The sequence below is a fragment of the Aedes albopictus genome, chromosome 3 (assembly GCF_035046485.1).
Source record: "Aedes albopictus strain Foshan chromosome 3, AalbF5, whole genome shotgun sequence".
In the NCBI taxonomy this organism is placed as follows: Eukaryota; Metazoa; Arthropoda; class Insecta; order Diptera; family Culicidae; genus Aedes; species Aedes albopictus.
The window spans coordinates 148,546,525-148,572,950 of NC_085138.1; the positions used below are offsets into that span (position 1 = coordinate 148,546,525).

Genomic DNA, 26,426 nt, shown 5'->3' on the forward strand with positions numbered 1-26,426 from the left:
CTCGGCCTACTGCGGGTGCAGTTAAACGTGCTATTCCAGCCAGGCCAGGCGCCCAAAGCCAAAGAGAGTGGTGCTTGCTAGCAGAGCTTAGAAGCAGACATCAAGGCAGTCCCATTAGCGCGTGCACGCCAACCGGACGGGCCAAGCTGGTCGCTCTGTCGCCCTCGAGAGGTAGCATAATAGCCGCGACGTGATTCGCAGCGAGGACATCGATTTATACGGCTGTTATTAAGCCGATAGTGAATCTTTCTCTGCGGTTCTCGCTACAAGGGTGTTTTACACGCGTGATTGGAAGTTCTAGTGAAAAAAGTGCGTGAAAATGTTGTCATACGTGTTCGCAGCAGTCCAGCTGCTGCTGCGGATCTTCTCCAAAGGATGTCGGATGATCAAGCGAGAATTTCACAAGTAAGTGCTGGGGAATTTCGAAGTGAGTTGAAGAGTGTTAGCTTTATCATTTGCCTGAATCTGTACTGCGATGTACATAAAGAAAACAACAATAATGAAGTTTTAGTGCAGACAGGGTACAGGGCATTTCATAAAGTTATTCCATTTTTATGAAGTACAGTTTTGAGCTAATAGTGGTTAATAACTACATTATAACTAAGACAGAACTTTTAGAACTGTAACAAAACTAATATTACAGATTTTACTACATTACAATGTCAAAGATTGTGTTTTGAATCCATGTTAAGCCCTTGATAAAACCAGAAACGTTATACAAGTATATCTATCCAAGTAGTATAGACACTATTTTGCATGTTTAACCTGCTATGACCTGTTCAAATGCAAATTCTTTTCAACTTTAGAACATTCTCACTTACGTAATTACGCTTGAGAATTGGATATCTCTTCACACATCTCAGACTAATATACCTGTATCGTAGACGGTTTAGTGCTTCCAAGTGAGCACGGGGTACAAAGTCCCATATGGTTATGCCTCTCAAACTCGTAAAGCAAACCGGAATGTATTCGTCATCTCTCTTGTACCCCCTTCGGGGCTTTATCCATCCAGCTGACTGCGGCAAGGCAACAGCTGTGACTGTGTCTATGCTTCAATGCTCCAATGATTCAAGGTTTCCAACATCAGTTGGAGAGAATCATGTTGGTGAAGGCATCTCTCTACATGACTGAGAAACATAAATTGAAGCAATGCCATTTCTTCGGTATTCTCTACATACCTACATACGAAGAGAAAGCCGCAACGATGGAAGAGTTGTGGAAGTGAAGTGCAATGCCACAATGGAGAATAGTTTCGCTCTTCCGAAACAAACGCTGTGAAAGCAGCAGTGATGCACTTTCCGATTGTGGCGTTGAGGCGTGAAAAGTGCGAAGCTGCTCCTCCTTTCACTGTGAAAAATCGGTTGCCACATAAGCACAAATCATCAAGAATGTAATCTACTGTGCTGTGGAGAGTGAAGTGCTGTTTTGCGAAAGATCAAAGTTCTTGCGTAAATCTTGGCAGGATGATAGCTTATCGCGGCGTTTATTGTGCTCTTCTCGTGCAGTAGAACCGGACGTGTAGAAGTAAGTGAAGAAGGTGAAAATTTCTCGTCGATAATTTATTTGTGGAACAGCTATTTATTAGCAACCGGAGCTGCGGAGAGCTGTGGCAGTGATTGTGCATTTTGACATCAGAGAACAAGTTCATCACCTAAAGGTCAGTTTCGAAAGTTGTGCATGGCTAATTGGCAATTTTCTAGTGAAAGTGATATGGAAAAGACTCCACAGTCAACTATCTACAAAAAACACACAGGGTACAATTAAGAACTTGTTTTGATAAAGACTTTGATAAGTCCGGCTGGTATACGCAGTCGTGATGAAAAGCAACCTCCATCGTAATTCAACTTATCAATAATCATGATGTGTGCCAATTTGATTAGATATTAACAGTTGAAGCCAATCTTTTGAACGCTACCGTTTACGCATGCTTCCTATAACACAAGTTTACAAAATAAAACGAAAGTCGTGAACTTCTGTCAACGACCAAAATTTTTGAAGCACAATTTAGTGCTGATTTCGAAACCGACCTTCAAAAAATTTTTAGTAGAACAGTTTTTGAGTTTAAGCTCAATATCGAGTTTTGCAATTTTTCAAAATATGTAATTTACTAAAATTCAAATATATTGCGTTTTGTTCAACCAATTTTAAATCTTTTTCCATAAATTAAAAGCTGAATACAATACCATTCGATCATCTGAATACAGGTTTTGCGTCAGATTGATGAAATTCAAGATATTGGCGGGTTTTAAGGACGATCTTCTTAAATTTTAGCAAAATTCCCAAATTTTTTTGAAGAAATGTATTTTTTTCAATAAGAAAAAACCTACTTAAAAATTCTTTCTTGACGTTTATTTGACATATCATATGTAGGCGAGTTACAGTAAAAATTTCAGCTCAATCGGAGCATTGATTAGGGAGAATGAGATGTTTGAAGTGAGCGACTTTGCTTAAAAATAGAACAAAAATCGATTTCAAATCATCAACCTTGTATGGAAAGTCGAAAAAATTTCCGCTCTACTGTAATTTTTTTCTTTCGCGTTTTCGAACTCAGGGCATAATTCTACACTAAAAACGATCATCAGCTTACCGAGTTCAAAAATGCTGTAAACTAGTGTAATACAACACTCCACATCTGAACGATATGGAACCTTTTTTAGTTATCATTTGATCCCTTTAATATGTATTCAGATTTGGAGAATCAACTGTAATACTTTTCTAGTATCACCGCTTTTTCAAAGGAGTCTGCATAGTGACTGCATCACACAGTATCATCCTCAGCAGTGAAAGCAATCTACCCTATGTTGCTTTTATTTGATTATAACATTTTAGTTATGAAATATCTTCCGGCCTTTCAGCTTGTGGTGGCTCAAATCTTCATCAGTAAACTAGTTTTATTAAAGGCTTGTTAGTAGAGATACATCAACGATGCAGCTTCGCATTGGAGATCCAACTACAAGACCACCATGCACGAATTGTATTTATACCACAGACATCTGTTTATGAAGACATTCAGCCGTTGAGTGCTCTCTTCTGATACACACCAGGTTTTACTGGCGAAAGTTTTCTCGTAATCAATAAACACGAGGTAGAGTTACCCTTGCAATTTATTGGCTTTCTCCTAGATAATACGAAGTGAGACAATATGGTTCCCACAGGAGCGTCCGACACGGAATCCTGCCTGCTGTCGTTGTAGAGTTGCCTCAATCTTCTCCTGAATCCGGTTTAGGATTACTTTGCAGATGACTTTGACAACAATGCACAGTGAAATATATGCACGGATAGCATGGGGTCAGCTTTCAGCATCTCTGATTATCTGTGACCAACACCAGGAGCCTTGTTGGACACCATACTTCGTATGGCTGTTCCAATCTCCTGCAGTGATGGTGTCTCAGAGTTGGCACGGGTGATGCACCGTACCCTATGCGGTTCGTACCGAGAAGTTCATGGTGTATCGGACGTCGAAACTTAAAGAAGTTGTTTGAAGTGCACAAACCAACGATTTAGCTAGCTAGTCGAGTGACATCCGCGGATTCAAACTCGCTCCACTCTACTCTATCGGGAATTATTACGTTGTCACATTTACCGCGTACGCTCGCACAACCACTAAAGAACCGATTGTTGATATTTCCAACAGCTTTTGATTGAATATTAAAGATACCTGGGATTTTTTTTAATTCTTCAATCACTTAACCTAATTTACAGCGCTTTTTGTGCACTAGGGCACTGGGTGAGCGATTCCAATTGGAAGCTGTACTTACACTTTGTACAGCGCCTAAATTTATTCTATTCTAATTCTACTATATCGAACTGGTTGCCATTGCGCTGCTTTCACTTTCTACCCTACACGCACAAAAATGAGGCTTGTTTAAAACAATAAAACGCATGGTTGATTTTCAAACTGAGCATTTACTTATTCCAAAGTTACATTTATTAGTTCTTACTTGGAGTTTATCAAGTAATCAAAACAACCAATTTCCATCATTTCATCTAACGTTAAAAACTTCATTTGTTTCTATACAGATTTTCGATTATCCGTGCAGACGTTGTGTTAAATGAAACAAGGTTTTTGAGCTAGATCTGTATTTTTTAATGGAATACAGATTTCTCACACGGATTTTGTATGGAATACAGATTCTTGAAACGGATTATATAGATTTTCCAAAGAATCATGTGGCATCCCTTCCCTGCAGGAAGGGTCAGAAAACATGGATAGACTTGACACTCATTGTAACGGCCCAAATAACAAAACTGATTTTATAATGCTTTTGAAGTATTCTTCAACACCCGTTCTTTAAAACCATGCATAAACCAAATTGCTCTGCAAAACGACATCAACTCAACCATAAGCCCGCCATAAGACCAAAGCGGCCCATCCTAAGATGCTCTTGGAAAGTTGTTTTTAAATTTCTCCTAAAACTTATTGTACTTCCCATGTTGTCCTCAAGGCGAATTGCTCTCTCCTTGTAGAATTCTTCAAGTGCACGATAAAACGATAATAAATTTGCCAGTGTTGTTGCTGATGCAGCTTTTATGTCGACAGAAAAGTTTGGTGAATTAAATTGAAAACAAAACAATGAAAATGACACATTATTGTAATCAGGATTAATTTATTACACAAAATTTAAATATTTCCGTGGTGTAACAAGGATGCCAAATGCCAACAAAATTTATCGTATATATATTGCAAGATACTTCAAAAAATTGCAACGCGCTTTAATTTTATAGTACTAATAAAATATTTAAAAATATTGTTCCTGGTCATGAGAACATTGTTCATGAGTTTTCTTAACAACATGGCTTCCATTGAAACCTAGGCCGGTGGTCGGTCCATTATCGATAGTTTTAATCAACATCATCATAAGATCGTCTTAAATTTATTTCAGCTCATGCCAGAGCTAAAAGCATACCTCAAGAATACTAGGATTTATAACGTTCTCAATGCAGCCTGGATGGCCTCCATCAAGAACGTCTTAAATTTATTTCATCTTAAGCAAGGGTAAAAAGTATCACTCAAGAGTACTCAGGTTTATAACGTTCTTAATGTAGGTTTATGCAAACTCCGCTGGGAACGTCATAAATCATGTACGCCTAAATGTAAACAAACAATAAATTTTCGCACCGCGGTGGATTTTGTGAATCTCGTCCGATGAATTTAAACAGTTCGGTACCGTTTCCAACCAGGCAGACCTTTTTCGATAACCGGCCTTGATGCGGTGCAGTGCCTCATTCCTCCGGTCAGCATTTCCAACAGGTAAGTAGTTGTTGATTTTGAAGTTCGATTATTGGAACCTCGATTGCACGGGAATCGAAGTCCTGGATAACCAAACCCACCTCATTTCGGATGCTGCAACCGGAGGAACTTGGCACTGCACCGCGTCGCGGTTGGGTTTCCGGGTAGGTGTTCATGATTGGCAGCAATAATGGAACGATAGGAATCAAAATCTGATGCTTGAGTTTTTTCTTGTATTTTTCATGAACCAAACTGTTCTTATGCGAGAACAGTTGCTCTTGATCAAGAACGGATGATTGAAGATCATTACAAGAACCTTATAAAACTGAAAATAAGTTCAACAGTTCTTGTTGTGTTTATGGTTTTATGAACTGAACCTCAAGTATTCTTGGAGGTGTTTTTAAAACCTCATTTTGATGAAGAATAGTTGTGCTCAGCTGAAACTCCGATAAGATCAACTAAAATATGCAATGTTCCGATAAAACTATCATAAAAACAAATAAAACCAAATAGAATTAAGATTGTTACTTGGGGCGTCACGTTTCATTGGAAATCCTATGGAATTATAAAATCGCTCTAAAACAAAAAAATAATGCTCAAATTAAAAATTGGTTGATGTTGGAACACGATTCAGCACTTATACTTCATAGTTGAGACAATTTACTTTTTTCGAACTTTGGACGCGATTTTCTCGATTGTCTGTTTTTGCACATGGGACATTTATGCGTCCACCGGCAGTTAACCAGCTTTTTTTGTGCACTAGGGCACTGGGTGAGCGATTCCAATTGGAAGCTGTACTTACACTGTGTACAGCGCCCAAATTTATTCTATTCTAATTCTACTATATCGAACTGGTTGCCGTTGCGCTGCTTTCACTTTCTACCCTATCATGGTACAATGCTGAGTACGAGGATGTTGATGTGTGGCTGCTGGTTGTTCCTTTTTCCAGTCCGATTGTGGGTCTATTATGAATGAGTTGCTGTTCGCCGATGTCCAAGTATCCGGGTCGATTTGAGCCATGGGCTCAGAAGAGGGTCAGTGTCAGCTGCTCTCAGGAGGAAAAAGCAACTGACGAAAGTGCCGGGCTGGGATCGAACCCATGACCATCTGCTTATGAAGCAAACGTGTGATCAATTGCGCCACGGGCCCCGGCTAGCTAGTAGTTCCTTTTAAAATTCCAGAAGAAACTATTGGAGAAATCCCAGGTGTCACGAACTCTTTTTTGAGAAGTTCCTTTCACATTTACGCCATGTCCATTTTGGATCCAGTAGTTTCTACAGGTTTATACGGGATTTGGAATTCCTCAATGAACTAATTTTGGGTTTACGGTGTTACCCAAGAGATACTCTTGAAATTCCCCTATGAGTACCTTCTAAGATTTTTTCTGAAATCATTCCAGGATCCTCCTCTGGGGATTTACTTACGGGAAGTCTTTCAATATTTGTTTTATGAAATTCCTTCCCCTAGGAGTTCTTCCTGGAGGTTTTTCTTGAGATTCTTGAAATGTGTTAATGGTATTCCATAAGGAGCTTCTGCTGCGATTCTTCAGAGTTCTTTCTGGCATTCTCCCAGGAAATTTTTCTAGGCTTCGTCCAATAATTTCTTCAGGAGTTCACCTGCAACTCCTGCAGGAGTTTCCTCTGGAATTCATTCATGACTTCGTTTTGGAATTCCTCCAAGGGTTTCTGCTAAATTCTAGCCAGAGTTGTCTGGATTTGGTCTAAGTTTTTTACTTGATTTCATTAAAGAGCTCCGTCTGCAAATCCCCCATGGAATTGCTTCTGAAAATCTTCCAGAAGTTGCTTCTGGGCCCTTCTAGAGTACCTTCTTAAATTCTTCCAGCAGTTATTTCTGGGTAACCCCAAGAATTTCTATCTGAATGTCCTCTACGAGTTTATTGTAGATATTCTTCTTCAGACATTCCGTTTGGGGATCATCCGCAATAACTTTCTCCCAATATTTCAGAAGTTTCTTGTGAAACTTGTCTTGGGAATCATCCAAAAGTTCATTTTGAGAATCTTCTAGGATTTCCATCTGAAGTTCCTTATGGGGTTTCCCAGTTTTTTTTAATCCTCCAAGAGCTACTGGAAGAATCCCTAGATTGAATTCTTGTATTATTTCTCAGAAGTCCGACTCCTAGAAAAAAAATCCCAGGAGGGATTCACAAAGGAGGGGGAAATCTACAGAAGACATATAGGGTGTCCCAGAAAGTATGGGCACAACTTTGCAGCTCTGCCATTTGGGAATGGATGCATAAACAAACTTTATTTTCACACATGTCCTGCCTTAATATATCAGCATCAAATGCCAATCATTAGAATTGGCATTTTACACTTCGTTTGAATGGGGTAGAACATTCCCTAAAAGACCTTTTAAAGCTTCTGCACAAAATGCTATATTTTTCAATAGCATCGCTTAACAAATTGTTTTCTACGCATGAAATTAAGCTCAATAAAAATTTCAAAAAATAAAATCGTGTATTTTTACATGGGTATCTATTATAAAACCCTGAGTTTGAATTGATAACATATGCTTTTGAACCTGAAAAATGATTTCAAACACCAAAATCGATATTTTCGAAACCCCGATTTTCTAATAGTTAAAAACAAGCTTCTGAATTAAGGTGAAGGTTGCTCGAGATCATAATAATAAGCTTGGCTCCCGCTCTAATAACCCTCTCAACCACCCACTCAAAACAAACAAATCAGACGGCGCACAGTGTAGTGTGACTTGGTCAAATAAACTAACAAAAACGTTCCAAAATGAGCTGTATTAAAATAGCAGTTGTACCTTTGAATTTTGGCACACATATGATTTATTGCATATGCCCACCAACACAATTTGTTCTTATAAAATATTTTTAAATTTATTGAAATCCCTACTTTGCCCAATATTTTCACCAATTATCCCATTGTGCACCACTTTATTTACGTTTTTATTGACAACTCTCTCCTCTCTTCTCTCGTACTTTTTCTCTCTGACCGTAGAAAACTACCGTGTTATGGGGTGACATTAATTGATGTAATTTCAACTCATAAACAGCGAACGATTGTTCTGTTATCTATTGAAATCACTTTGGCAGTATGATATTTAAAATAGTTAAAAAGATTAACAAAATAACAGCCTTGTTTCGTGATATACATGAACTGCGGTTTAATCAATTTCACCGTACGTTGAACAATGCCACTCAGTTTAACGGTACGCTTTTCCGTTTTAGCGAACCGCGATGTAAATTGATCCGGGTTTTCGGCCACAAAAGTGGAAAACGCGTAAGTTTTTCGCGATAAACGGTGGGTCAGGCGAAAGTGCGGACAATTTCACGTAATCGATCAACTTATTAAAGTGCTGTGTTGTGTAGAAGACTGTTAAAAAGTGATTTGAAAATAAGGGTGGCGCGCTTGACAAAGAAAAAAAAGTGCAGTGTGTGCTACATTTTGGCACGAAATTGTGAAAATATTGTGAAAATTGCAAAGCAGTACATCCTAACGGATGAAAAATATAGTTGTCTACCACAAGTAGCAACCTGAGTGCAATTTAACAAGGTAAGCAAGTATAATTTTGAGAAATTGTTCGCTAACTTCCGCGCTTCTCGGAGACTATGGTGAGGGGAGGGAGGTATAAGGGAGAGAGTGGCGGCCATACTCGCTGCCATTTTGCAACCCCTGCAACTATGTCCTTAATATCACAGCATGCAGAAAATTATAACTAAATTTCACTATAAGTTAAATAAATGCTCCAGCTTCATAAAGCGTAGGTTGAACTATTTTTATTCTTGTTAAAACATCCTTTAAAACTCGAATGTCTGTGGGCATGTCTTATCCAGAAATAGAAAAGACGATTTTTTCAGTTTTCTCAAAATTTTGGAGTACCCGTACGCACAGGCAAAACATATTTTTATAAAAATTTCAATCAGCCATCTATGAAATCATGTTTTCGAATATATCATGCCAAAAAAATTCGAAAGAAATATTTTAAATTTGGGTTTTTGGCAAAACCGTAAAAAAGTAGTTTGTGCAGAAGTTTTAGAAGTTGTTTTTTCATTATAAATATTCTGCATACAAAAACCCTTTTTAATGTATAAACTTTTAACAGGTATCAATGAAAATACTTTGAATAAAAATACAAAAATATAAAAAATGTTGTTTGTTAAGAAAATGACTTTATTTTCGTTATACAAAGTTGTGCCCATACTTTCTGGGACACCCTATAAGAGGAGAAATTCTTAGGAATGAATTCCTAAGAAATTCTTAGGAAGAAATTCCTGAATGAATCTGTAGAAATGATTTTTTGAAGAAATCCCCAGGAGGAGTTACAGTTGGTATTACCGGAAGGAACTCCTTTAAGAATATGTATCATCAATCCCTGGAAGTGTACCCAAAAGGAACACCACACACTTAATTTGGAATACCGTGTTCGGTAAAGTTTTGACGAAAATAGAACAGCAATATACAGCTATACTGCATTGTTTACCTTTTGCACCAGGTTTTGACAGTTGGTGTACCGAGCCTCAGTAAAATCGATTACCGAAATAGTTCTGCTGTTCTACTTTCGTCAAAAAATTGCTGAATAGGTAATTCAGGATTGAGTGTGCAGTAAAGTTGTTCCTAACTCAAAAAAGTTAAAAAGCAACGAACCAAATGGCTCTATATTCCAGGGATCCCGGGTGTTTTTTCAAGCCCTAGATAATCGAAAGTTAATTCGATGCACTATGCTCCAATATGGTTTAAATCACCCACAATATCCCAAAAACTATATAAAATAATAGGGTATTTCAACCAATCGTGGACCCCTTTGTAGCTGGAAATTGCTCTGATTGTGAAAACAGTATGATATCCTAATTAAACTGCCTTTGTCAACGATTATGCCACAGGTTCTATGTCTCTTTTGCACAACTATAACGGCTGTAGATGTCATGGACTTGACTCCAGGAAGTTCCAGAAAATCCCACAAATAATTACATCTTTCCAATAAGGCTGCCATATACACTTAGTGACTAAGGTCTTTTTTACACGGGGGATACGTCCCGTGTAAAAAAAACCGTGTAAAATAACCGTGTTAATTTACGAAACCGTGTAGCGTGGTAAGCGTGGTAATTCTCGAAACCGTGTAAAAAACCGTATAAACTCACGAAACCGTGTAAAAAAAACGGTGGTAATTTGAGAAACCGTGTAAAAACATACCGTGCTAATTCGGGAATCCGTGTAAAAAAACTGAGGGAAATCTGAAAATTTTTGAAATGTCCTCACCTTCAGATATCCGAGGTTTGTTTTAGAGAGTTTATAAGGAAGGGGGGGGGGGTAGAAGTAAGGGTTGAATCTAGGGGTTAGTGGGGAAGGGGATAAGGGATAGGTTATGAGGAGCAGAGTGCATACTGTTTCCAAAGAAGATCGCAAAGGATATTTTGGGGTTTTAAGGACTGTCTAGACGGACGAAACGAAGGATCAAGGAGACTGTCAACACCCTACTGGTCCACGCAGCAAGGTGGTGTAGAGAAAGATGTTCCAGGACACCCAGTAACTCTCCCGAGTAAAGGCTTTATCTACGAGCGTAATCGATTGATTGTTGTTACATCACTGATACTGTTCAACATCCTACAGGTCTACGGAGCATTGTTCTGTAAAATAATAATTTTAAAACATGACCTCCAATTTTGGTGTCCAAGAACTTCCGCGAGTAAAGGCCAGAAGATCTACAAACATAGCCAATGGTTTCTTGCTACATTACTGATACGTTGTAACATCCCAGAGATCCATTGAGCATTGTACTGAAGAGTATTCATTTATAAAGATATGCTAGGTCTTCCATGAACTTCCATGAGTTAAGGCCTTAAGATCTACAAGCGTACTCAATGAATTTTTGTTACATTTCTAATACGTTGTAAAATGCTACAGGTCCATGAACCATTTTTCTGTATAGAAATAATTCCCAACAGATGTTCTAGGTCCTCCAAGAACTTCCATGAGTAAAGACCTGAATATCTACAAGCGTTATCAATGACTTGTTGTCACATTATTAATACAGTGTAGCGTCATACAGATCCAGGAAGCATAGTTCTTTAGAGAAATAATTTCCAAAGATGAGCTAGGACGCCCAAGAACTTCAACGAGTAAAGGCCTTAAGATCTACAAGCGCAATCAATGGATTGTTGTTACATTTCTGATAAAACCAATTCATGACCACTTGCAAGTCTTTAAATAAAGATGTTTGTAGCAGAAGTTATATGATAGTTTTATGGAATTCCAAAGGTGCAGAGTAAAGAACTAGCTCATAAAACTAATATAGAACAACTAGCTTTTTCACACGCTCATATAAAACCAGGATAAAACATGAATAAACCTTCAAGGCATGCTGATTGTTACTTGGGATACCAAGCGGCCAATAAATAATTTAATTATATTATTATACTAGATGTCAACGATTGTCCATTATCCACATTTGTATAATAGAAAAACCGCAGTTATTCGTTTTATTCAATTAACACCGGTCTGCGGTGCTGCCGCTAATGCACGCACGCAAGCATGGCGTGGCGAATTGTCTTTGCCACACCGATTTAGCCAACCGCCTTGGCTTGACATCCATCACATCATCAGTGCTGGGTGCCTGTCGCTAATCAGCGAGCAAAGTCAACTACTTTTCCCCCGTTTTTTATTTTTTTTATTTTTTTTACAACCAAGTTCAGTTTAAATGAGTTTGTTTTAAGCCGATCAATGGAGAACGGATGTGAATTTGTTTAAACAATATTACTTCAAATAAATGCCACAGGTATCAATTCGACCACAAGGTTGATTTATTACTATCGTTTAATACTTATTCTTCTTCTTCTTTGTGGCTCGACGTTCGTATTGGAACTTGGCCTGCCTCTCTTCAACTTAGTGGTCTTAGAGAACTTCCACAGTTATTAATTGAATGGCTTTCTTTGCATGTCATTGCATGAATTTGAACATTGTGTGGCAAGTACAGGGGATGGCCAAAATGTTTGGGATAGGTAACTTTTTTTTCTCTCACAAAAAAGTTCAACAAGCTATAACTTTTCATAGAGCGCATCAAAAAATCTCAAATTTTGACTGCTTGTCAACCTATTATGTGTGCATCATTGGTACAAATTTGGGCTCGATTGATTAATATTTCGCAAAGTTAGAACCGTTCGCGTAAAACACTATTTTTCAGACAACTCATTTTTGAGGTGTCATATCTCGGAAACCAGTGAACCGAATTGAATTAAAATTTGAACGTACACTAACAATATGTAAATGCTTTACAAACTATTAAAACATAGATACCGTAAAATGGGGTAACTTTGATAGTTTTTAGCGATTTTTCTCAACAGTTTTACATGTAACAGTATTTCCCCGAGTTTTATATTTTTAAAACAAGTACTGGGGTCTCAGTTATCAATTACAATTAAAAGATTCGATAATCTGAAATATTTTGAATAACTTTTAGTTTTTCATATAACCGAAAATCAGATTTTCATTTTGGGGTAACTTTGATAATACCCTAAAAACACATCAAATCTCAAAAAATAATCACAGATTGAAATCTTAGGAGTATGAACATGATGAGAGAAGGTTTGTGGAATATATTAGATAGAAATTTCATATCAAAACATTGATTCTTTACTAAATTCTACATATAAAAATGTGTTTGTGGAGTATTGAGTGCAAAACACAATAAATTTAGCTATCAAAAATCATTATCTTTGTAATAATAAATGCTTAACGGTACATCAACATATCATTACATGCTATTCATGGTTAGTTTTCTTTCTTTTTGGTAGTTTTTTTAATGTTTTATTAACAAATTTTGAACAACACATATTTATCTACATAAAATTACAAGGGCATTGCATACTTTTAGGCTTTTATCAATGTATGGAGAATAATATCCCAATTTACAAAATTGCTTCCATTTCGTAAAAACACACTTCGTTAAGAGATTCAAGGCCAGATTTGGAATCTACTATGATGAATCTATCGAGAATGAAAGTCCATTCATTGAAAAAATAGTTTTAATGAAGTCGTATAGCAGACTGTTTGAAGGGGTTGATAAATGACAAAAATATCAACAATTTTTATTGTTTGTTCAAAAAGTTGTATATAACCTAGATTTTGATGAAAATACGTCTAAGATGAACTTTCATATGTATAGAATTGATTTGCGTTTACCTTTTTCTTAACTGGTTGAAGGAATCATAGTTAAAAGATGAATTACACAATGCCTGCCGCACTATCAAAGTTACCCATATTATCAAAGATACCCCGTTTTACGGTACTTTTTAAACATTGAAAAAAGTTATCATGGATTGACACTTTTCTCGAAAAAATATGATTTTTTTACATCAATGTCAATAAATTTTAGTGTTGATATCCAAAGATTTTCCACTTCTGTATTCAAATAATCTCTAATCATAGGGTAGAAGCTTCAGTTTTGGCCAGTCCGGAGTTTTGGCCATAGTGCGGTATTGAGCCTGTTGCGATCTAAATCGGAGTAAAGTTATTTTTTACTAGTAGATCCTAATACAATATGATGATTACAGAGCTGTGACAACCACACATTTTGATTAAAAACTGGAAGAAAAAATATATTTCCTTAAAAAATCTGCTCCCATATATCTATTTTGGCCAGGGTGCTTCTAATTTGGCCACTCCCATAAGAAATACACGTGATTGGCCAAAATAGAAACCAAACTTAAGAATATGGCCAAAACTGCGGCAGAGCTTCTATTTTGGCCAGTGCCACTTTTAATACAAAATTCAAGTATTTTCATGATTTCTGCATTTTTCCTTCAAAATATAGATTGAAACTTTTCTTTTGACGCATTGGTTGTTTTCATAGGATTACTGGTTATTTGTATAAAAATGATTTCCCTTAGACTGGCCAAAACCGGTGCCCGCACCCTATATATTTGCGCCTATTTAGATTGAAGGAAGAACACATTTAGTAATTTTTGTGTGGTATTGATAATTTGACTTATTTTCCTCTATATGGGTAAAAATTTAAATCCGGTATAACTTAATTCGCCGTAAGAAAATATTACATTTTATAACGTCGTATTGAGTATCAATATATTGTTGATAAACGTTAAAAAATTCATTCAATTCGGTTCACTGGTTTCCGAGATATGACAGTTCAAAAATTAGTTGTCTAAATAATAGTGTTTTACCCGAACGGTTCTAACTTCGCGAAAAATCAATCAATCTAACCCAAATTTGTACCAATGATGCACATATAACAGGTTGACAAACAGTCAAAATTTGAGATTTTTTGATGCACTCTATGAAAAGTTACAGCATGTTGAATTTTTTTGTGGGAGAAAAAAAGTTGCCTATCCCAAACATTTTGGCCATCCCCTGTACAATGATACACTATACCAAGGGAGTCGAGAAAAGTTTCCCGACTGGAACGGGAATCGAACCCGCCGTCTCCGGATTGGCGATTCATAGCCTTAACCACTAGGCTAACTGGAGACCCCATCGTTTAATACTAAAATACGCCAATAGGCAAATGTTTGCAATTTTGCTCATTTTAAGAACAATAATCCACCATTTGTCTACAGACCTTTTTGGCTTATACAGACTGATAATTAATGGAAGACATTCACTACCAAGTTCACTGCTCTTCATCTTCTTCTTGGCGTAACGTCTCACTTGGACATAGCCTGCATCTCTGTTAAATGTTCTATGAGCACTTCCACAGTTATTAACTGAGAGCTTCCTCTGCTGCTAATGACCATTTTGCATGTTTATATGATGTGGCAGGCACGAAAATACTTTAGGACCAAGGAAGTAAAAAAAAAACCTTTATGAAAAGTTTCTGGACCGACCGGGAATCGAACTCGTTACCCTCAGCATAGTCATGCTGAACACTTAGTAGGTATCGCCTGCGCCTTAACATCTGTGTTCACTTTTCATTATTTTTTAAATAAGCTTTTAAATTTGAAAATAAATGCAAGCTGGTTGAGATATTAGTATCTAACATTGCCGTGTGTTTATCAGAGGCTAATCAGACAGTTTTGATTAGCAGAGTATAAGAGAAAGATTCTTTTTTATTCTATTTTCAGAAGAACGTGTGATTGATCGGAAAATTAAAGGTTTTCCTATAAGTTACCCTGAAAGGCTTCTAGAAGGATCCATTTTGCAAGGAGTGAAGTTTGAACCATTTTCACCTACGAAGGCCACACGCTTCTGTATCTAATACTGTGTTTTGATACCAATAGGGGTCAGTGGTGCATGCGGCAGGCAACAAACACAAGGTCACGAGTCCATAAATTTGAAACTCGTTTCGACAGTCGACCTGTTCGCTAGTGCAATGAATTTGAAAAGTCGCCACACAATCAAAAAAAAACAGCAAAACAAAAATCAGGCGCTCGGAATCACACTGAACTTTTAACCGTAATGAAGTGGGGTTTCGTATGAAGGATGCATTACTTTTTACTTGAAAAAAAGCAAAATTGGGTGGTTTGTAAATAAAATGTGGAGAGATGCATTATATTATATTCAGCTCTCTCGGTTATTACAGTGCAGTATTAAGCTTCTTTGAAAAAAAAATGATTTAAAACTGCCAAAAAGTATATAATTTTTAAGATACTTAATAACGGCACAGCATTTATTGGAGCTTAAGCTTCTAATTAATAGTTTTAATAACTTATTTTATGATCTTCTGTTCAACTTTTGGGTTCTTTATACTGTGTTATAAACTGAACCATATTTATTCAAATAAACAACTTGATTGACTTGGTTATTAGTTGTCAAGCTTAGCCGTACGACTCAAATCAACCAAACAAGCCTGCGCTGAAGAATGTTCCATGGCCTCCAAATCGAATTGGTTTCCTAGGGCCTGGTGCAGCAGTAAACAAGCAACTAGCAGACTCACAGCTGATCCAAAGAAGACCACTAAAACTCGTTCGTTGACTTTTACCGGGGGGTTTGTTTGTGTGACCGTGCATTTGCATAATGATGAAATAGCACACGGTGAGGTCTTTATCGGTTCGTCTGCTGTTGAATTCAAAGCCACGCCGCTGAACCACAGTGTCCGATTCACGTGTTTGGTCTCACGTTCGGTCACGGTCGGAACGGCGAGTCGTCGTTTGGTGACCCAAAAAGTGGTGGAGCAAGAGAGAAATGGAAATATGTAGTGCGTTGCTTTGTTTCCTCAGGGGATGGTCTCCTTTGAGGACACTGCACTTAGTACTTTGGTATGCTACCCCAAAAATCTGAAACAACGAAATTGGTGGAAACATAATCACAAAGGAGTATTATCACCTAAGCAAATTGGGGATTAGTCGACTGTGGAAGCAAAGGAAGCGAAAGCAATATGTACTAAAAGCACGTGGTCTAGTTGCTGCTTATCTGAATCTTTGCGCACATGATAGCACTGTTTTAGGCCCAGTCAAACCTACCGAATCTAAAACTAATGGTAAACACATAGTTTTGTATGATATGAATGCTCAAGTGTTGTTGTTACTGGAAGGGCCATAACTCGGTAAGTCATGCGCCTCCTCTATTCTCGGTCCTGGGTCAATCTCTTCCAGTCGCCCTGAACGTTGAGAGCCCTCAGGTTCTCTTCAACTGCAAAAAGACAACGAGTGTGCGGCCTTACATGAAGCTGACGATCTCGTGCTTGTTCTCCGGTGAATATGATTTCAGCTTGTCGTTCCTCCGGCATACGAACTACGTGCCCAGCCCACCGCAACATGCCGGGTCCTATTCGCTTCACTATATCCATCTCTTCTATACTTGATACAATTAAGTATATGAAGAGATAACACTTAACATTCGAAGACTCCAAAGGCTCTCCGTCCACGATTCATTGCCGTATAAGCGACGTGAAGAATCAGAGTCTTGTACAACGCGACTTTTGTTTGCAGCATACGGGACTTCAGTTGATTTCCCAGTCCGTAACAGGCCCGATTTTTAACCGCTATTCGTCTTCTCACCTCGCGAATAACATCATTATCATACGTCACTAGAGGACTAAAATAAACAAAGTCGTCCACTAAACCAAACTATTCACTACCACTACGGCCGGACAGACGTAATGTATTTGGTCTACGTGGTGTTAATCGTAAAGCCAATCCTTGCAGTCTACCTCTTGAAAGGTATGAATGCCTCTTCTATGACCCAACAGTCGATCCCGATGGAGCATTTGGGACCGCGTGACTATGGTTACGCTCATTTGCACGCCAGCTCTCCTTATCGCTCCTTTCAGTGCTATGTTGAATAGTAGGTTTGAAATAGCATCACACGAATCAGTCTAATCAGCTTCGCCGGAAAACCATTTTCGCTCATAACTCGTTTCTCTCCATTGAAATCAAGAAACAGAAGATCGGTCTACAAATTGTACTCCAGAAATTGATAGTCTGCCGCATGGTGAACATTTGATCCGTCGTTGATCAGCCCTCGCGAAAACCCGCCTGATATTCGCCGACGGAAAAAAACTGCTCAATCGGCCTGACCATTTTACACTTTTTTTTTTTTTTTTTTACTTTAAATTCTCTTTATTCAGTAAATTGTGTTCGATACATTTGATTTTTACATTTTGATTGGTTCTGCCCTTTTGGGCATTTCAGCTCTAGTATGATTTTTGTGTTGTGTTTACAATGTTGTGTTTGGTGATCATAGGATTGTTTTACATTTTGGCCTCATTAGCTTTTGTTTTGATTTTTGAATTAATTAATTTGATAACCTACCTAACTAAACCTAAAACAACCAGCTGTGGTGGGCTGGCGATTGAACTTACCAGATCCACTCTAAAAGGCATTTTCTATGGCATAATTCCGGACAAAGTGTACGCGCCCCGTAACGTGGGTAGATCACATTAGAATGGTGCGTTGCGGCGTAAGATCTACCACCACATCAAATTTCGATCTTGTTAATGTTTTCATGCCTAAAGTGGCCGATCAGTGGTGAGCAGACATTCCAGGATCGAGATTTGACGTGCTTTTTTTTAATGTTTTGTTGCTAATCCACATTTTATTTCAGGAGTAATCAGGTAAATGTTTCGTTTATAAATGCTAATTAATCATGATTATGATTGTTTTTCAAACAAATGTATAACAAAACATACACAACACACACTGACATACATTACATCTCATCATATATTGGGAAAGGGAGGGACTATCAGGGCACCCGATTGAAACGATTTGGACAGGAGCTTGGAACTGCCTCCTCCTTGTTGTTAACATTTCGTGGATAGAGGGCGGGCTCTTCGACCCCATCTATTGGGAGTATTCTGTCAATCGAGGGCTTGATTTTGCAGTTGTTCGTGAGAACTTTCTTCTGGAAGGAGATTCTTTTCCCCTGACGCGGGTTTCGCGCAAGTGTCTCTGCTTGCGGGTCCGCACAACCCTTTTGGCCCTTCATACAGGATAATGACTGACCACTAACAACAGCACAATCTTGATCAAATCGCTTTTCAGATTATTCCAGTGCTATAGGCAGCTGCCTTGCTACAATAGATGGTAGAACAATATCATCATCATCATATCATCAATTCCGGACAAAGTGTACGCTGAATTTAGAAGTGCTATTCCCCTGTAGTTGGCGCACTCCAGTCCACCAATCTGACCAACTAGCGGGCAGTTCTTCCTCTTCCCATATCGTCAATATAATACGATGTAAGAGTTGCTATAGCTGCTCACTACCGTGCTTACAAAGCTCGGCCGGGAGTTTTTCTTTTGGAGCAGCCTTGTTGTTCTTCAGTCCTCTGATGACTGTCTTGAGTTGGAGGTTCCACAGATTGTCCGTCTTCGTTGATTTGAATTCTGTCTGTCGCTCTTAAACAATACCTCGAAGTGTTCACTCCACCTGGTAGCCTGTTTTATCTGTTAGGACGGGAGAAGGCGTTGTGTTTCTCCACACACCATTGACAGTTTTGGTAAAATCATCGCCTTCCGAGACTTCCGAGTACTCAGACTGCTCAATCTTGACGGCGAGCGCATCGCCTATCACGCGCTTTGCATCTGTCCTCCTACGTTTCCTAGGCATGTTGTCCCTACTCCCCTGCGATATCTTTTTCTTCCGATTTACTTTGGTATACAGGACGTCCTTCGCCTGACCCGCCCTAACTTGTGGTTGCTGAGGACCAATAAGTGGTTGCAATCTCCACCGTTTCCGTCTTTCCGGGACGCCTGGCTGGGGACCGACTTGCTGACTTTACACTTTGGGCTACCCGCGAAAGCAAAGACCTTCATTTGGGTAGACATCGGAACCTTTCTCTTCGCGGGGCCCTTGCTGCTGTTGAACTTCGAGGACGCAAAGTCAATGATGGAGTCAAGCTACTGCGCAGTAACCTCCACCGTAGAGAGCCCATCTAGATTCTTGTTGATAGCCCTCATCAACCACGCTCCGTCCAATACCTCACCCGCAAATCGAGGAGAAAATCGGATTAGCAACGCTGGCACTACGTGCGCAGCTCTCTACAGCTCCTTCTGCTCTTCTTAACGGAGACCTAGCCAACCCGTTTCTCGCGAAGGGTATTTCGCCACCATCACTACATACATACATTTATTTGTTCAACATCATTAAGACAAGACATAATCAACAATAGTACGCCACAATACTCGGTTTGTGGCTGCCGCTCTCCATCCTCGGCCGCGCCCAATGCTCGCCAAGTCACGCTCCACCTGGTCCGCCCATCGTGCTCTCTGCGCTCCACGCCTTCTTGTGCCAACCGGATCCGTTGCAAACACCAGCTTTGCAGGGTTGTTGTCCGGCATTCTTGCAACATGCCCTGCCCAACGTATCCTTCCGGCTTTGGCCATCTTCTGTATGCTGGGTTCGCCGTAAAGTGCAGCGAGCTCGTGGTTCATTCTTCTCCGCCACACACCGTTCTCCTGCACACCGCCGAAGATCGTTCTTAGCACGCGTCGCTCGAAAACTCCGAGTGCTTGCAGGTCCTCCTCGAGCATGGTCCATGTCTCGTGCCCGTAGAGGATCACCGGTCTTATCAGCGTTTTGTACATGGTGCATTTGGTGCGTGGGTGAATCGTTTTCGACCGCAGTTTCTTCTGGAGCCCGTAGTAGGCCCGACTTCCGCTGATGATGCGGCTTCGTATTTCACGGCTCACGTTGTTGTCAGCCGTCAGTAAGGATCCGAGGTAGACGAATTCCTCCACCACCTCGAAAGTATCCCCGTCTATCGTAACATTACTACCCAGACGGATCCGGTCGTTTTCGGTTCCGCCTACCAGCATGTACTTTGTTTTTAAGGCATTCACCACCAGTCCGACCTTTGCTGCTTCGCGTTTCAGGCGGGTGTACAGTTCTGCCACCGTTCCAAATGTTCTAGCGATAATGTCCATGTCGTCCGCAAAGCACACAAATTGACCGGATTTTGTGAAAATCGTTCCCCGGCTGTTGAGTCCGGCTCGTCGCATCACACCTTCCAGCGCGATGTTGAAGAGTAGACATGAGAGTCCGTCACCTTGTCGCAGTCCCCGGCGAGATACGAATGAACTGGATAGTTCACCCGAAACCCTTACGCAGTTTTGCACACCGTCCATCGTTGCATTAATCAGTCTAGTCAGCTTCCCAGGAAAGCCGTTTTCGTCCATGATTCTCCATAGCTCTGCGCGGTCGATACTATCGTATGCCGCTTTGAAGTCGATGAACAGGTGGTGCGATGGGACCTGGTATTCACGGCATTTCTGGAGGATTTGCCGTACGGTAAAGATCTGGTCCGTTGTCGACCGGCCGTCGATGAAGCCGGTGTGATAACTTCCCACGAACTCATTTGTTTTAGGTGACAGACGACGGAAGATGATCTGGGATAGCACTTTGTAGGCAGCATTCAAAATAGTGATCGCCCTGAAGTTCTCACATTCCAAATGGTCGCCTTTCTTGTGAATGGGGCAGATTACCCCTTCCTTCCACTCCTCCGGTAGCTGTTCGGTTTTCCAGATCCTGACTATCAGCCGATGCAGACAGGTGGCCAACTTTTCTGGGCCCATCTTGATGAGTTCAGCTGCGATACCATCCTTACCAGCTGCTTTGTTGGTTTTGAGCTGGTGAATGGCATCCTTAACTTCCCTCAGCGTGGGAGTTGGTTCATTTCCGTCCTCCGCTGCACTGGCGTCGTCGTTCCTTCCGTTGCCGTGGGCTCCCGTGCCTACGTTCTCCACGCCGTTCAGGTGCTGATCGAAGTGCTGCTTCCACCTTTCGATCACCTCACGTCCGTCCGTCAAGAGGCCTCCGTCTTTATCCCTGCATATTTCGGCTCGCGGCACGAAGCCGTTGCGGGATGCGTTGAGCTTCTGATAGAACTTCCGTGTTTCTTGGGAACGGCACAGCAGTTCCATTTCTTCACACTCCGCTTCTTCCAGGCGGCGCTTTTTCTCCCGAAAGAGGCGGGTCTGCTGTTTCCGCTTCTGTTTGTAACGTTCCACATTCTGTCGAGTCCCTTGCTGCAGCATTACCGCCCTCGCTGCGTTCTTCTCCTCCAAAACCGTTCTGCACTCTTCGTCGAACCATTCGTTACGTCGATTCCGTTCCACGTACCCGATGGTGCTCTCGGCTGCGTCGTTGATGGCTGCTTTCACTGTACTCCAGCAGCCCTCTAGAGGGGCCTCATCGAGCTCGCCCTCGTCTGGCAACGCGGCTTCGAGATTCTGCGCGTATGCTGAGGCGACATTCGGTTGCTTCAGTCGCTCTAGGTTGTACCGTGATGGTCGCCGGTACCGTACATTGTTGATGACAGAGAGTTTTGGGCGCAGTTTGACCATCACCAGATAGTGGTCGGAGTCGATGTTGGCGCCACGATAGGTCCTGACGTCGATAATGTCGGAGAAGTGCCGTCCGTCAATCAGAACGTGGTCGATTCCGTCTGCAGTGGTGATCTTCAGGTGTAACGATAAGGGAGGCTGTGTTGGAAAAAGGTGCTACGTATCACCATCACCACAGAGAACAGACATCCAAGTCCAGTTCCGAAACTGTGTAAGGTATTTAACGACCATTTGAAATCGGCAACACAAGTAGCAATAGCGTGGCGCTGCAATCGGTTAATTTCCCATACTAATTTAATTCACCACTTGAAATGTTTCAATCCACCACTGACTGTGGCAATATGGTGTTTGGTGGCGTTCATGTTGTCATCGTGTATTGGTTTGCAACCTTACTCAAGTTAAGATTCAAATCCTTACACAACTTTCCGAATGAAATTTGTTTTAGCCTGGATGTCTGTTCTCTGTGCCATCACTACCTGTTTGCTGATTATTATTTTTGTTTTGAATCATATGAAATTCCACGAGTAGCATCTTTGTCATCCCCTCGATCACTCATTCCACGGCACAGGTCCCCCGACACCTTGAATTGGGGTGCGACTAGAAGTCGATGAACAGATAATGCGTGGGGACCTGGTATTTACGGCATTCCTGAAGGATGAAGATCTGATTCGTTGTCGAGCGGCCGTCGATGAAACCAGCTTGATAACTTCGCATGAACTCATTCGTTTTTGGTGACAAACGACGGAAGATGGTCTTGGGTAGCTTTTTGTAGGCGGTATTGAAAATAATGAACATTAACCGGGATGGCGTAAAACCATAAGTCATTTCACGAATTGGCCCTTCGAATTGACAGCTAATTTGAAACGCAGCCGCTTGCGCGCATAGCCTGCATTTTTTGATACTGTCGTATGCCGGCTTGAAGTTGGTGAACAGGTGATGCGTGGGAAGCCAGTATTCTCGGTATTTCTGAAGAACTTGCCGCACGGTGAAGATCTGGTCCGTTGTCGAGCGGCCGTCGATGAAGCCGACTTGATAACTTCGTACGAACTCATTCGTACGGAGCAGATTACCCCTCCCTTCCACTCCTCCGGTAGCTGTTCGATTTCCCAGATCATGACTCTCAACCGGTGAAGACCAGGTGACCAACTTTTCTGGGCCCATCTTGATGAGTTCAGCTGCTACACCAGCTGTCAATGATTGCAGTTATACATTGTATAGGCCCGTAATTTGCATTGCTGAATAGCTGTGCGTTTACCAACTGCAACTCGCAGTCTACCACACATGAGCAAATACAAGCTTATATTAAACTTCCTGTGGTTAATGAAGTAATATAAAAACAATTGAATTTCGGATCAATCATTCCTCCCTCATCATCATCAGCAAAATCTGATGCTCGATCAACCATCTCCGGGTGGTTATTATGCCCAATCATTGGGGAAAACTTTGCATACCTATTATTAGCACGTCATCACGAGGCACATGGCGGCGTCTCGCCTTACTAGCTAAGCAGCAATAAATAATTGCGTAATGACGACAGTTCTATAGACAAAATTCTAACACTGTGTTTACTAGGTGGTTAGTTAATAGCCACTTATTTTATGTTCTCCACGCAATTCAAATTTGCTCATCAGCTTGTTTAAGGAAAGACATGTGCTCTCCAGGATGCACCTCAGCAATTCGAGTATCATTTTACGTTCCGTCTGAGGTGGGTGCATTTACGTCAGTCTCCTATGTAGTATATGCAGAATGCATCAGGTCGGTAATCGTTGGATAAATTTATGACTAGCCAATAACGTGATCGAACGAACAAAGACGAGCCGGCTGCTATGTAGTCGACAAGATAGTCAATATTTGATTAAGTTCTACGGGAACACGCTTTTGAAAGCTATTTCCCGACGTTTCCTTTGGACAATCACGTTTATTCAACTGAAGTGTCTAGACCTCTCCAGAGTAGCACCTTGATGGGATTTTTTAGTCATTCAATTTGTAAAAGCACTTCGACTTACAACCAGTTGAGTCTTTCCGTGGAGAATCTGATAAGAAGGTTGTACGTAATTGTTATCAAAATTGGGATTGTTAAGTAAGTGGCGAGGTTTCCCGGATTCCATTCAGACCAAGCAATTAAAGTCTCTCGCATACAAAGCTCATTAGATCAATTAAATCATCAACGCACATGTCGATAACGAATGACCTACATCTCTCTCATTTCCATATCTCTTGCAGAAGAATGAGCTGGGCCATACGACGACTACTTCGAGGGGCGATGCACGTGTTCAGCTGGTTCGTGGTGCCGTACACATATCTGGTTAGTGCACGGATACGGTCCAATCGGTTACCTCCGATCGAGAACCCACTTCTACAAATCCCAGCCGTAACGCTGGCCGCCAAGATCCGAACGGGACAGATCAAGAGCGAAGATGTAGTCAGTGCCTACATCGAACGCTGTCGACAGGTGAATCCAATTTTGAACGCTATCGTTGAGGAACGATTCGAGCACGCTCTTCAGGAAGCCCGGCAAATTGACGATGAAATCGCCAAGAAATTACGAACTGAAGAGCAAATGATGACTGAAACTCCCATTCTGGGAGTTCCCGTGACCATCAAAGAGAGCTTAGCTGTGAAAGGTATGAGTAATACGGGCGGGAGGAAACTGAAGAAGAAACGAATCGCTCAGCAAGACTCGCCAGTGGTAGAGCAAATCAGGAAAAGCGGAGGAGTTATTCTTCTGGTCAGCAATACTCCAGAGCTTTGCCTATGTTGGGAAACTTACAACAAATGTACAGGTCTTACTAAGAATCCCTACAACCTTAAGCGTACTGTAGGAGGATCATCCGGAGGTGAAGCAGCTCTGATAAGCTCAGCCGCATCTCTCATAGGCGTAACTACAGATATTGCCGGCTCGTCGAGGCTTCCTGCCGCCTTCGTCGGTGTATTCGGCCACAAACCTTCCCCATTTAGTGTGTCCCCCTACGGCCACAACCCCTCATGCGAAGACGAATCCTGGGGCAACTTCTTCACCCCTGGAGCAATGTGCCGATACGCCGAAGATCTGCCCCTACTACTCAAAGCCATGAGTGATCCCTCGGGAGTTCCCCTATCCCTGGAAACTACGGTGAACCTCACCGAGATAAACTATTTCTACATGGAGAACGACGGCCCCACGGGCCTGACAGAACCCATCCAACCGGACATCCAGGCCGCCATCCAGAACGTCGTGAACCACTTCAACGCCGAGAAAGTCCACCTGAAACGCCTGATCTGGGCCCTAGACATTTCTATCTGCAAAATGCTCCGGATGAAGAACATCGAGACCATCTACACGCAACAGCATGACGGCCAGCCGAACACCACCGCCGGCAAGGAACTCCTGAAGTACTTCTGCGGCTGTTCCGACTCTGATCTCCCGTCCGTAGTCATCGGCCCCATGCAGCACATAGTCCAGAACTACATTCCCAGCTCGAGGTTGGCCTTCCTGGATGAACAGACCGAACTGCTGCGGAAGGACTTCCTGGACCTTCTGGGCAAGAACGGCGTCTTCATCTACCCAGTGTTCCCCAATACGGCACATCGACACTTTGCGATCTTCCACAAGCTGGTCGATACGAGCTACATGATGGTGTTCAACACGCTGGGTTTCCCGGCCGCTTCCTGTATGGTGGGACTTGATCGCGAAAAGCTACCCATTGGAGTACAGGTAAGCACGGCGTACCTTTTTCTTGAAGAGTTCAATAACTAACAAATTTATGCTTTTTGTTTTGTCCGCAGATCGTTGCCAGTCCCGGTCAGGATCATTTAATTTTCGCAGTGGCACAAGAATTGGAACGGAAGTACGGTGGCTGGGTGCCTCCGCCATCGCATGGGTAATATTGAGGCGAGTGTTGTATCGACTATTATCGATAGGGTGAGGCTCAGTGATGAAGTGCAACTTACAAGTGAACAACCGTTGTGATTTGAAATGATGAGATAGAATAGTGTATATATTTTTTTTAATTATCCGTACTTTAAGACTTTATGTATCAAAAAGTTTGACTGTAGGTTTTGCATGCTTGTCGACACAGAATAAACGTTTCTTTTGACATAAAATCTGTTGTATTTGTTGGTGATCCGAATTACTTTTGGAAAGTCTGGAAACCATAATTGTTATTGTCTGTAAACAATACAGCGGAAAATCAGCAACTGAATAATACGAACCGAGACCAAAGACAACGAAACCAGCGAACAAAAAAAAAGGCAGGGGCCTCTTAACGGACCAACGTGAGATGATCGAAAGGTGGAAGCAGCACTTCAACGAACATCTGAAGGGTGCAGAGATCGCAAGCCCTTAAGGCAGCGGAAGAAATGTCTACGTCGTGGGAAGCTATCAAGCTGGTTGCATTCCCGGCCGGTCGACAACAGATCAGATCTTCACGGTACGGCAAATCTTCTTGAATTGCTGTGAATATCAGATCATGAGATTTCATCTTGTAATTTCTC

General features: G+C 41.1%; 1 protein-coding gene across 4 annotated transcripts; it reads left to right on the forward strand.

Annotated features, from left to right (window-relative positions):
• Positions 1–26,036, forward strand: LOC109424032 (fatty-acid amide hydrolase 2-A). Of its 4 annotated transcripts, none has more exons than XM_019699087.3 (3): positions 1–405; positions 24,177–25,647; positions 25,719–26,036. In XM_019699087.3, the coding sequence occupies exons 1-3, from the start codon at positions 320–322 to the stop codon at positions 25,815–25,817; spliced, it is 1,656 nt and encodes a 551-aa protein (XP_019554632.2). In that variant the 5' UTR covers positions 1–319; the 3' UTR covers positions 25,818–26,036. The 4 variants fall into 4 exon arrangements, with proteins under 4 accessions (XP_019554632.2, XP_062699056.1, XP_019554633.2 ...); XM_062843072.1 differs by lacking the exon at positions 1–405 and adding an exon at positions 831–1,524; XM_019699088.3 differs by lacking the exon at positions 1–405 and adding an exon at positions 1,517–1,657.
• Positions 26,037–26,426: the final 390 nt, after the last annotated feature.